General features: G+C 37.6%; 1 protein-coding gene across 1 annotated transcript in view; it reads left to right on the forward strand.

The window, feature by feature from the left end:
• Positions 1-13,129, forward strand: part of LOC136879303 (acylcarnitine hydrolase) — a 221,895-nt gene that overhangs the window by 121,583 nt on the left and 87,183 nt on the right. Inside the window, exons 7-8 of the mRNA XM_068229051.1 lie at positions 7,933-8,022; positions 12,734-12,880. Coding sequence (XP_068085152.1) covers positions 7,933-8,022; positions 12,734-12,880 — 237 coding nt within the window. The remainder of the gene's footprint in view (positions 1-7,932; positions 8,023-12,733; positions 12,881-13,129) is intronic.

Consider the following 13,129-nt stretch of genomic DNA (forward strand, 5'->3'; position numbering starts at 1 on the left):
TCTGGAGTCAGGTTGGCTGAATGTTTCGCGTACTGGCCTTCGGTTCAGAGGGTCCCGGGTTCGATTTCAAGCCCGGTCGGGGATTTTAATCGCTTCTGATTAATTCTTCTGGCTCGGGGACTGAGTGTATGTGTCCGTCCCAACACTCTCCTCATCATATTCTGTCAACATACCACACTACCACCCACCACAGAAACACGCAATAGTGATTACATCCCTCCATACAGGGTTGGCGTCAGGAAGGGCATCCGGCCATAAAACAGGGCCAAATCCACATGTGCGACGCAGTTCGCACCCGCGACCCCATAGGTGTGGGGAAAAAGTGGTAGCAAAATGAGAAGAAGTAGATCTGAGTCAATGATATCAAGCTTTATATTCACATAATACTGTATTATTATTATTATTATTATTATTATTATTATTATTATTTATTAATTAACTAATTCATTCATTTAGGCGATCTTAGCACCACATAAAATAGTTCTTTTTCTTCTTGTCTTCTCAAAATCTCTTCATCCTTTCTCTGTGTTGTTTTATTTATTTCTTCCGTTCATTTACTGCCTGATTTCTTCTTAGCTTTCTCTGGAAATTTACCACCAAATATTCCTTTCCTAAATTATTATCTACTTCTTTTTTAATGCTAAAAAGTTCCAAATATTATTCGGCTGCTTTGAAGAATGCTTGTTTATTTGCATGGTGTTCAAAAATGTCTTTAGTTAATCTCTCTTTGTCCATTCAGTACAGGGTACCAAAGAATCTTAAGCGTATACATAGACATGATATAGGCTTCTGGGCTTATGACGTGTCAAGAAAATATGGTGAAATTCTTTACGTTTCGCAGAGAACTTAGTTCTGCGTCTTCAGAAGAAAATCTCGACTCTTCACGAGGAAGACTTCTCCAAGAAGTTCTCTGCGAAACGTAAAGAATTTCACCTTATTTTCTTGACATGGCATAACCCCAAAATCATATATGAGGAGCAACCAATCAAAATATATAACGTCCAACTCTGGACAAAATTGGGTTTGATGCAGTTTCAGGGAGTATTTTTCGTGTTCTACACGTTCCCGCATTCAAATTTTATCTATTTGTATACTGTAACTTTGAAATTATATCTTGAAAGTGAGCGGTTAAAACAAATCGTAAATTGTCCACGATGGTTGACTGAATCAGAACGTATAATGTCCACCAATGACATACTTTCATTTTATTTTCCCTTCATAAAATATAGTAAATGTAGCATATTCTAGACACTAATATTCTGCCTATAACACATTATTGTACTGAACCAGTTTTTAAAGTAATTTTAGACTTTGTTGAATTTCTTCATGTAGATATTCGTTTTATACTGTTCTAAGTAGGTACTGTAAATTTGAAGTAATTGAAAGTATAATTTAATTTTCAGATATTAAAAATAATATGAACAAATTATGACAAAAGTTCAGTGAACTCATGAAAACATATTATGTCCTATAAAATAGATCAAAAAGTATATTGTCCAAAATGTAAATTAACTTTCTAACATTCCCAATAATTTATTGATCTCTTGAAACATTCAGTATCCCAATAAGAAAATAACTGTGAAAACTGTATTATATTTTATTGAATACTTTAAGAGCTATTATTTTCTTGTTTTTCCTGGAAAATGTGTATTAATGGTCATTACACGTTCTGATTTTGGTTATTCTACATATCATGTATATAAGTACAGGCCGTGAAAGCATCAATGGTAACAAATCTTAAGCTTCTTTTTCTGAAATCATGGCCTATTTTTTCTGATACTATGTATAAATCTGGTTCTGGTCTCAATTTGTGTATGCCATTCTTCAAAATAAGTCCCATCATTTTCCTTAGATTCTCCTTTCCGTTTTGCTTATTCTTCTATGTTTCGAACAAAGCTGCTGGATGGAAAACCGTTTTGCAGTGTCTCAATTTAGGATTACAGTATACTGTATTTATGCATCGTTGTATTATTATTATTATTATTATTATTATTATTATTATTATTATTATTATTATTATTATCCTTTCTTCGTTTCGGCCTGCTGTGGACCACGTTATTTCAACCGTTTGCATCCTTGAGCTTTAATTATGATTATTATTATATATATATAATTCGCTGGGGCCATCAAGGACCACGTTAAGTCTTGTTGCATTTGACACTGAACTTGGCCTTCTTTAGAGCCCAAATTTCCTTATTCATTCATTCAACTTCGCTAATCGGCCAACTAGGGACCACGATAAGCCTCACTTTACATTCTGGCATTTGTTCATCTTTCGCTTGATCCACATCGTCTTCATTAGCTCACTGTGTTTAGCACGACGTTCTTCTGTCCATTTAGCACCAGTTGCCCGTTTTTCGTCCCGGAAAGTCCCAAAAGTCTTGATGGCTGCTCTGAAAAGATTTCGGTCTTGTGCATCTTCTGCTTGTAGGCCCAGTTCTTTAAGATCTTTCTTGACATTAACGTACCATGGCATTGCCGTTTTTGGTTTTGCGTCAAATATACTGAAGATACGTTTCGTCCATCGAGAGTCGATCATCCGTCGTATATGACCGTAGAAGCGAACTCTGCCTTTACGCATTGTGTCCGTGATCTTCTCTATCTTAGAGTATATTTCTTGGCTGGATTTTCTAATGTAGATGACATTTTTGTAGTTTGGTCCAAGTATGGTGTGTAAGATCTTTCTTTCTTTCCTCTCTAAATCCGCAAGCAAACATTTCTCGGACAGGATAAGGCATTCAGATGCATACAGTGATACTGGTTTGATGACAGTGTTGTAGTGACGAATTTTGTGTTCAGTGAAAAGCACTTTTTGTTGTAAATGTTGCGGGTGGTTTGGAAAGGGACTTCCATTTTCTTGATTCTTCTGCTATGGGCTCTTTGTCAAGTCCATTTTGCTGAATCCATTCCCCAAGGTATTTAAATTTACTAACACGGTTTATCGTTCCATATTTGGTGTTTAGTTGTGCCGTATCATCTTTGATATTTGACATTACTTCTGTCTTTTGAAAGGAAATTTGTAAACCTGTTTGTTCTGCTACTTCCTTCAACACATTGATCTGTTCTGTTGCACTTTCGAAATTTTCTGCCATAAGGGCTATATCATCAGCGAACGCTAAGCAATCTATTTTCACTCCATTTTTCTTTGACCCAATCCTTACGGGTTTGTAAAGGTTTCTTTCTTTTAACATCTTTCGCCACTCCTGTATTACCTTCTCAAGTACGCAGTTGAACAAAAGAGGTGACACCCCATCTCTCTGTCGAACTCTTGTCTTGATCTCAAAGGGTTCAGAGAGACATCCTTGGAATTTTACTTCGGATTTGGTATTAGTTAGTGTTGCCCTTATTATCGCCAGCAGTTTCTCATCGACTCCCATTTCTGCAAGGATGTTAAGCAACACATCACGGTCGATGGAGTCGTATGCTTTCCTGAAGTCTACAAATGTAGATACATAGGTTCGACCTCTCAGCATATGGTATCTTATTATGGTTTTTAGGTTAAGTATTTGTTCTGCACTTGATCGGCCTTTCCGAAAACCTGCTTGGTATTCCCCGAGTTTGTGCTCAATTTGCTGTTCTAGTCTTTCAAGGATGGATAGTGACAGGATCTTGTAGGCTACTGGCAGAAGAGAAATTCCACAGTAATTGTTCACATCTCTTATATTTCCTTTCTTATGTAAAGGATGGATCAAGGCTAGCTTCCAGTCCTCTGGTAGTTGTTCTTTTTCCCATATATCTACAATGGTTTGGTGTAGGATGTCAATTGCTTCTTCCGGGGCATGTTTCCACAGTTCTGCAATCATAGAGTCTTCACCAGAAGCCTTGTTATTTTTCACTCTCTTTATGTGGCGTTTGATTTCATCGCGATTTGGTGGAGAAGATGGCAGGTTTTGGCTCACTGGTTTGTTTGTTTTGATAGGGTTGGCTGGTTTTTCACAGTTTAGAAGGTCGTTAAAATACTTAGCTAAGATTTTGCAGTTTTTTTCATTTGATGTTGCAAGAGTTCTATCTTTCCTTAGAAAGCAAAGGGAAGGTGCCTAGTATCCTTGTACCTTCTTATTAAAATTTCTGAAGTATTCACGGGTCTCACCTCTATGAAAGTCTTGCTCAATCTTGTCCAGTAGTTCCTTTTCATACTTGCGTTTCTCACTGAGTATTATTTTTGCTGCTTGTGCTTGTTGTGTTTTGTACATCTTCCAATCTTCTTCTTTTTTCGAGGTGTAATACTTTTTCCAGGCATTCAGACGATCCCCTAAGGTCTTCTCGCAGTTATCGTTCCACCGCGTGTGCTTCTTCCTCTTCTTGATTTCCGCCACTCCTTTTGAAGCTTGTATCATCTGCTTTCTAGTGCTGTTGAAGTCTTTTTCCACTGGTTGGGCAAGTTCTTCGAATTCATTCTCTCTTTCTCTGAGCTTTTTTGTGTCAAAGCGAATTATGGTAGGTTCGCTCTTATTTTTGTTGAGAGGGATTGGCCGAAACTTGATTACTGATACATAGTGATCTGAGCTAAGAATTCTGGTGTTGACAGCAAAAGCTGTACCGAAGATAGGGGTGTTTTTCATTACTCTCTTATGGGATCTGCTCTTGAAGAACCGATACCCTTCAGACTCAAACGTATCTTCGTCAGTGAAGCGAGTTTCTTGCAGAGCCATTATTGCGATTTTATTTTCGTGGAGGGCATTGGTCAGCTGTTTCATCTTACCAGTTTGTTGAACGTTGCCAAAAAAGTCTTAGATATGGGTTTCAGCTTTCGTGACTGTTCAGGATTTCCAAGACGGTCCGACTCGTCTTTAGCATGATGTTGCATCCCCCCCAGAATCCGAACGGGATGCATGCGTCGCTTGTCGGCGACGGTGGATTTCTTTGAAAAGTTGCCACCTGGGGTATTAACTTCATGTCTTTGTTTTATCATCATGCTTGAGAAGCTTTAGCTTAGCTTGGAGCAAATTGCTCATTCTACATACAACCAAGGTTGTTAGCCCTGGAGGGCCTCAAGATGTTCTCCGGCTGCGGGCAGGCATTTCCTCCTTACCCGAATAGTTATGGTTTTCCCGCCAATACTCGGGTGGCTGATTGCAGTGGTTTATTATTATTATTATTATTATTGTTATTATTATTATTATTATTATTATTATTATTATTATTGTCCGACTCGTTGGCTGAACGGTCAGCGTACTGACCTTCGGTTCAGAGGGTCCCGGGTTCGATTCCCGGCCGGGTCGGGGATTTTAATCGTCTCTGATTAATTCTTCTAGCCCGGGGACTGGGTGTTTGTGTTTGTTCCAACACTTTCCTCTTCATATTCACACAACACACTACACTACCAACCACCACAGAAACACGCAATAGTGATTACATCCCTTCATATAGGGTTGGCGTCAGGAAGGGCATCCGGCCGTAAAACAGGGCCAAATCCACATGTGCGACACAGTTCGCACCCGCGACCCCACAGGTGTGGGATAAGCGGTAGAAAAAGAAGAAGAAGAAGAATTATTATTATTATTATTATTATTATTATTATTATAGCTAGACGCTATATAACCTATGAATACTTCTTAGTGGCAATTTTTATTCTTAATTTAGTGGTTAGTAGTTAAAAGTTTCCTTGAATTGTCTAGACATAGTGACACACATTCATTTTTTTATGTTTTCCATGCTATTTTAAACAGCTTGTTCATTACCCCTTTTAGATATAAATTATCCTTATAGCTGAATAGAGGGACGGAACAAGTACTAATTAATGCTTGTTCTAATTATGAGTTTGTTCTTGATATAAAAAACATTGAAAAGGTGGAAAATATCTCAATTACAATTTGTTTAACGTCAATACGCTTTCTTAACAATGGACTTTATAAATTTTACCTTTGCAAAAAAAGTAGTTTTTCCTGATGTTTTGCTTCTAATACCCAGTTTCTAACTCCCCTGATCGGCTCCACGGGGAAGTTTGGGGAATTTTCGATTTATTAACATAGATTCTTTTTCCTGGGCTTTTCTCCAAAATATTACGGTCAGCATTTCATATGGATTTGCCCTAGTTTTATGGCCGAATACTCTTCTTATCACAAACACTAAGTGGACGGATGTATTCGCAAATACGTGTTTCTATGGTGGTTAGTAATGTGATATATTTTATGTAAATGAAGAGAAGTGTATTAAGATGAACACAGACACCCCCAGTCCCCAAGCCAGAGAAATTAACCACACGCAGTTTAAGCCCGCAGCCCGGCCAACAATCGAACTTGGCGCCCTCTGAACCGAAGTCTAGTACGCTAACCATTTAAGCAACGAGCTGGTTTTATTTGTATGGACTGATTGTCACAAAATCACAATATATTCGAGTAAATAGGAAAATTATTATGTGTATATTACTGCATAAATTTTAACAGGTGTGAAGAATAAATAGTATGACAGGTCCATTGCATAGTTTGCTTTTAAGCTGAAGAGATTGTGAGATCGAATGCTAGTCGGTTGGAATTTTGAAGTCCATAAATGTGTCAGAGTGAATGTATTCTTAGGGTATTTTGAACCAACCATGTTCGAATTATTTATAAATACTACGATTTGCCCAGCCTTTATTTACGTTAATGTTAATTTTGTTAAAGCTTACAATATTAACTGAACTATGTTTTCCATAAAATTATAATCTTTTCAATATTTTTTGAAAATTTAGTTACCGTATTTAATTTTAATTTTGACCTGAATACTTAAAATCTCTGCCACTTATAAATCCTTATAAATAAAATAATACACAGCCTGTTTCCAGTCATTCGAGCGGGTCAGGAATGGAATGAATGAAGTCCCCATCTAGCGGCGAGGATAAGAATTGTGCCGGCTGCCGAAGCCTGTCGCACTCCTCTAGGGCAATGATTAATGAATGACAGATGAAATTAAATGATACTGGAGAGTGTTGGTGGGATGAATTATGACAGGTAAAACCGGAGTACCCGAAGAAAAACTTGTCTCACCTCCGCTTTGTCCAGCACAAATTTCACATGGTGTGACCGGGATTTGAACCACGAAATCCAGCGGTGAGAGGTCGGCGTGCTTCCGTCTGAGCGACGGAGGCTCTTAAATATAATAATAATAATAATAATAATAATAATAATAATAATAATAATAATAATAATAATAATAATAATAATAATAATAATATAATAACATAATAATACTTAAAATCTCTGCCACTTATAAATCCTGGTTGACAGATATTAAATAAAATAATACACGGCCTGTTTCCAATCATTCCAGTTATTATTATTATTATTATTATTATTATTATTATTATTATTATTATTATTATTATTATTATTACTATTATATGTCCCACTAACTACGGTTTGACTATTTTCGGAGACGCCGAGGTGAGGGAATTTTGTCCCGTAGGAGTTCTTTTACGCGCGAGTAAATCTACCAACACGAGGCTGACGTATTTGAGCACCTTCTATTACCAGCGGACTGAGCCAGGATCTAATCTGCCAAGTTGGGATCAGAAGGCCAGCACTTCGACCGTCTGAACCGCTCAGCCCGGCACAGATAATAAATATTACAGGAGAGTAGAAATAGGATTCACTCGTCTGAATTTTTAATTTCGACTGTTTATGAATATTTCTCAAATTAGGATTGTAAACTCATAGTTAAAATATGCACATTACTTCGGTCGACTGAAACTATTCAGGATCATTTTGAACTTTGTAGAGTGTATTCTTGAAGTACGATATCTGGTCATCTATAAATACCACACGTAGCAAACTGTTTCTCCTCGCCGAATTTTTTTTCTCCTTTTCACGAGAAAATCTCGTTTCAGATTATATAACCGGAATGTTTATCATGTCCAGATCCATGCTATCAGTATCTCGTTACTTCATGTAGATTCTATTTTGTATATACGTTCTAAATCCTCAACCATTAAGAATATCGTCTTGTTTTATACAGATCAAGGTGTATACTGATGGTCGTCTGCCAATCAACGCCTACCTGGGAATCCCCTATGCTGCGCCACCGGTGGGCGAGCTGCGGTTTGCGGTAAGCTATCATTCTGTCAAATTATATTCATAAGTTTGTTTGATTTTTGTTTGTTTGTTTGTTTGCTTGCTTGCTTGCTTGCTTTGTGTACGTCTCACTGACACAGATAGTTCTTATAGCGACGATGGGATAGGAAAATCCTAGTAGTGGAAAGGAAGCGGCCGTGGCCATAAGAGGAGGGGGAACGCTCTATCTTGAAAATGTTAATTTGACAGAAAATACATCCCAATATCGCAGAAACTATTAAGGTTAAAGTTTTGACAATTTTACCACTTATATTTACAACCTTCCCCTAGGTACTGAACAATAATGAAGTGGATTGAGTAAACATCTGTACATTTATTATATTTTAGTCACAAAAGATTAAAATTATTCTAAATTAGAAACCAATCAAACATTTAAAAGATATTTTAGAATATTAATGCATAAATGAAAAATTTTACAACTTCAGGCATGCTTCTCTTTGAAGTTACCTACTTCTGTAACCGTTTGATCTAGAAGGCTGTGGTTTTCACTAATCTGTTCCAGAATTATGTGTAAGAAGTTGCCGCTACTGTCATAACAAACACTCAGATAATGCTGACTATGGTCCAGTCTGTTTTTAGATGCTGACATGGGTAAATGTGTGAGTGAACAGTGTGTCTTAATTTGAAGTCAGTTTCTAAGAACTGACATTTTTTCACATGTCTGACCCATTATCTCATGAAGTATACAAGATAAGGAGATAATTTTGTTCAGAGAGTTATTTTGTGCCTTAATGCAGCTACTAAACTAGAAAAAAGTATTTCGCTTGATTGGTTTCTAATTTAGAGTAATTTTAATATTTTGTGACTAAAACATGGAACATTAAAATATAATAAATGTTTCATGGAAGCGTATCATAGTAAATTATACACCATTTTTATTCAGCAGAGTCCAAATAATTTTATGAGACAACATTTGGAAACAGTCATTTAAAAATATTGCTTTCCAACTCCCCTTAATTAAGTTACAGTCCCAGCCTTTGCCTGGTGTGTAAAATGGGGAACGACCATCTTCATGGCTGACGATAGTGGGGTTCGAACGAACTATCTTCTTAATGAACAACGATGTAAAACAGCAATGCTCACCTCGCCTTGCCTTTTTGTCTTATATTAGATATTTGTCTCGGCTCCTTTCCCTTAGCTCGTGAAGCATGTCAAGAAAGATGAAGGTGTAATTAATATGAAACAAAGTAGCAGACAGAGAAGACATTGCATAAACTTACATAAATTTTAGTAACGTCCGCCTGAGCAGTGGCAAGCAGCTGGCCCACCTTGTTTCAACCAGCTGGCTTCTTACACTTTATGTAAAGTAGGCTTATATTTCGCTAAGCTGCTGTAAACACAAACTACTTTGAGACCACGTGACGCTCCCACACACAGTCTGGCTCCTACAACATGAGAGACGACGGTGCAGTGTCGGGCTCTTAGAAAATTTGAATTTTATAGCCTTACTGGTGTAGTATGCCTTTGCTGGCGGGACCTAGTGTTTACAGTGCACTATGTCTTGTGGTATAGGCTAGAGCATTTTTTTTTACTTTCACTGATTTGTCTCAGTCTTATCCTTGGTTTTGACAGTATGAAAGTGACGGAGGTATGAGCGATGCCAGTAATGCCATTCTTTATGCAGCCAGTCTCTGCTATGAATGGTGTGATCATTTTGCTCATATGGTCGGTTGATGCATACATTTCAGTGGGCTTGGCAGAGTGATATGTAATAGCAACTTCTGGCTCGGCGAGGAAAGCAACGGGAAACTACTTCACTCCTCATTTCCCTAGTATGCCTCTTCAGTGATGCCTAGGCCATCGATGACAGCTTATGGCAGAGCTGTTGAGGATCCAACCAGCCTTAGGGCTGAGGACTGAACATAAATAGTGGAATAGTGTTATACACCGTGTCTGGGATACAAGTATAACAGGGCGAGAAATATTCACTAATTCTTGATGCCGTCAGTCCTTGGACTTGTCTGATGCAGCTCTCCAATCCATTTCATTTTACTTTATGCCCGCACCCTTTCTAATGAGTCTTACTAACTTTAGCTCCGTGTGGATGGGGGCGATAGAATACATCCACGGCATTCTCCCCATCTGCTGTAAAAGGTGACTTAAAAGGACCCAGGGGCTTTCATCTTGCAACCACGGGTCTCCTAGCTGAGTCTGGCATTTCTTCCACTTATCTTTCCTATCCGACCTTACTTGAATAACTCTTGCTCTCTTCCTACCAGACGATATAATATTTGCGAGGCCTAGGGTGTCATTCATTTTTATACCCTTTGTGGCTCTTCCCTTTCTTTTGCCGATACCGTCATTTTTCCAAGTGTTGGATCTCTTTCGTTTTCTTTCTGATTAGTGTTAAGAGAGGAATGGCTGCCCAGTGTTGCTTCTTCTTAAAACAACAAGAACTACTAATACCCTTCAGACTACAGAGCACCCAGCCTTCCAGAGTCAACCTGTCATTTTCTCGTAGCGAACCACTCGCTATGTTCACATTCATCACCGCACCACGACTTAGGTAAACATCCATGTATAGTACGTCAATGCTGACCTTCTGAGGAGACACTTTGAACGTTAAGGTGTTGCCCCGTTGGCCTGGTTTGATGCAGTCCTCCATACAACCTTATCCTGGACCAAGCTCTTCATTGCTACATAACTATCACACTCTAAATATTTCCTAATCAGTTCATCATTCTCATCCTTTCGTCTCCGTCTGTCATTTTTATCCCGTACGCTTTCTCCCAAAGCTAAATGATCAGCCTATCTTTCCTTCAAGTGAAATATCGCCCAATTGTCCTCTTCACAGCTCCTCGGTTCAATATCTCTTCGTTCGTAATCGGATGGGCCCATCTCACCTTAAGCATTCTGCTGTAACAGCACATTTCAAAGGCCTTATTACTAGACTATTTCTTTCTGCAGCAATTATCGTCCTCTAAAAACCGTAAAAGTAGTTTGTGGGACGTAAAATAAATTATCATCCAATATAAAGCCAATTTCCAGAAAAAACTTCCATAAAGAAAAGTCTGATATGTATATTTATGTTTGTGGTGAGCACATTTTTCTTTTTCACGAAGATTTCCTTTGCTAATTGTAACTTACATTTTGTGTCTTGTCTGCTCCTTCCGTCATTAGCTATTTTATTTCCTAGGTAGTAATATCCCTCTACTTCCTTAATGATTCAATATCCTAGATTCATATTACGTGCTTCACCTAACCTTACACAACCACGTTTTGAGACTTTTGTTTTGGATTCGCTTATTTTTAAGTTTTTACCCAGTTTAAAACGGTATCTATAATGCATGGATTGAGCATGTTATGTTTGTAGATAACGCTAAAACGATAAACAATTTCTCCGAGATTTGATTATCAACACTTCACTTCAAGTCATGTCACAAATCCCTGTAAATTGCATGAGGAGAGCTTCTGCGTAAGAGGAAGAAAGGGATACATCGAAACTAAATGTATGGTTTGGTCTGTATAAACACGCTGTGAGAGGTCCACTTCACGGAGATCACACTGATTGGACATTCCTACCTTGATATAGATACATCCTGTTTTCACATTCCGGTAGGACGGTGTCCCACCTCACTTTCACCGTGATGTTCCGCATTTCTGAACGACACTTCTAGTGGGTGTTCGATGGAATGAGGGGGCCCTCCTAGATCTCCGGATTTGACCCGTTTAGATTTTCTACATAGGGGTGCATTTAGAATGTTGCGTATAGAAGAAAATTTAGAGATTAACAGTACTTAAGAAAAGTTTAAGACCACCAGATAAAATCATTTAATGAACTCCTAGTCCTACATTTTTGGTAAGAATCGGTCTGCAAATACCTTTTACCTTATTCATGTTGATACACAACGTATTAAAAATAACTGTTGAAATATCGAATGAAAATTATGAGTTATAATTTCTTTAACATTTTGAGGACTTATCAAGTACCCCACTAAACTACAGCAGGTATTATGGGTACTTAATTGTTTTCTAAATATCTATCCAGTAGTGTATATTTCCGTAAAAGCCAAAAGATGAAAGTATTACAGCGTCTTTTTGTCTAATTTTTTCACGACACTCACCTCCCAGTTCGGACGATGACTTTAACCTTAGAGATAAAACAACAGTCAACGATCATTTTCCACCTGTAACAAATATCGGCCCCTGCGATCTGTTGAGCGAAATCTGTATTACGTGAGGAGTGAAAGTTCGGTGACGCTAGCTCATTACAAAAATTTTTCAAGAATTTCCGAATACGGTGTTAGTTTTTATCATTTTAAGTGTGAAATTTCATAAAGAACATCCCCAGAAAGAAAAGGCCCTATGATACTTTCATCTTTCGGCTGTAATGCTAAATATACACTCTACTGAATAGTTATACAGAAAAAATTAATTAGCCTTGTAATTTCTGTAATTTGCCGAACAAAGTGGGGTATTTTTACAGGTTCTCAAAATGTTTGAAAATTTATAACTCTTAAAATTCAGTCGATATTCAACGGTTGTTTTCCATAATGTGGATATTAACACGAATAAGTCACAAAATATTTTTCAGACAAATGCGTACAATAAATATAGCATCAAGAGTTCATTAACTGATGGTCTTAAACTTTCGTTACATACTGTACTTAAATTGAGACTATAAATGTTTTGAATTATGAATGATAGGGTAATATTTTTAAAATATCGTAGTTTATATTTTACAGCCTCCACAGATTCACTCTGGATGGAACCGCTCGTACTTCGCAGGCAGCTACAAGTCGGCATGTCCTCAGCTACAAGACGTTATTACAAGATCATCCATCGCACTTCAGGACGAAGACTGTTTGTATCTCAACGTGTGGACCCCGGAGGTGAGCACCATTCTCTCTGTATAATATCTAAACCCGTTAACTACTACTTGTTTTTCGAACTTTGTGCGAAGTCGCATCATGAGCAGCATTTACATCCCTTCTATTGATAATGTATTGTTTCGAGTATGCCGTGTTTCCAAAACTGAAACTGGTTTTCTTAAAGTTACTAAATAATTAATTTAGCTCTTAAAATTTACTTACCCTGATATAAATATGTGCTCCCCAAGGAGGAATTGTTATATTCAAATT

This window comes from Anabrus simplex, chromosome 8, assembly GCF_040414725.1.
Source record: "Anabrus simplex isolate iqAnaSimp1 chromosome 8, ASM4041472v1, whole genome shotgun sequence".
Taxonomy (NCBI): Eukaryota; Metazoa; Arthropoda; class Insecta; order Orthoptera; family Tettigoniidae; genus Anabrus; species Anabrus simplex.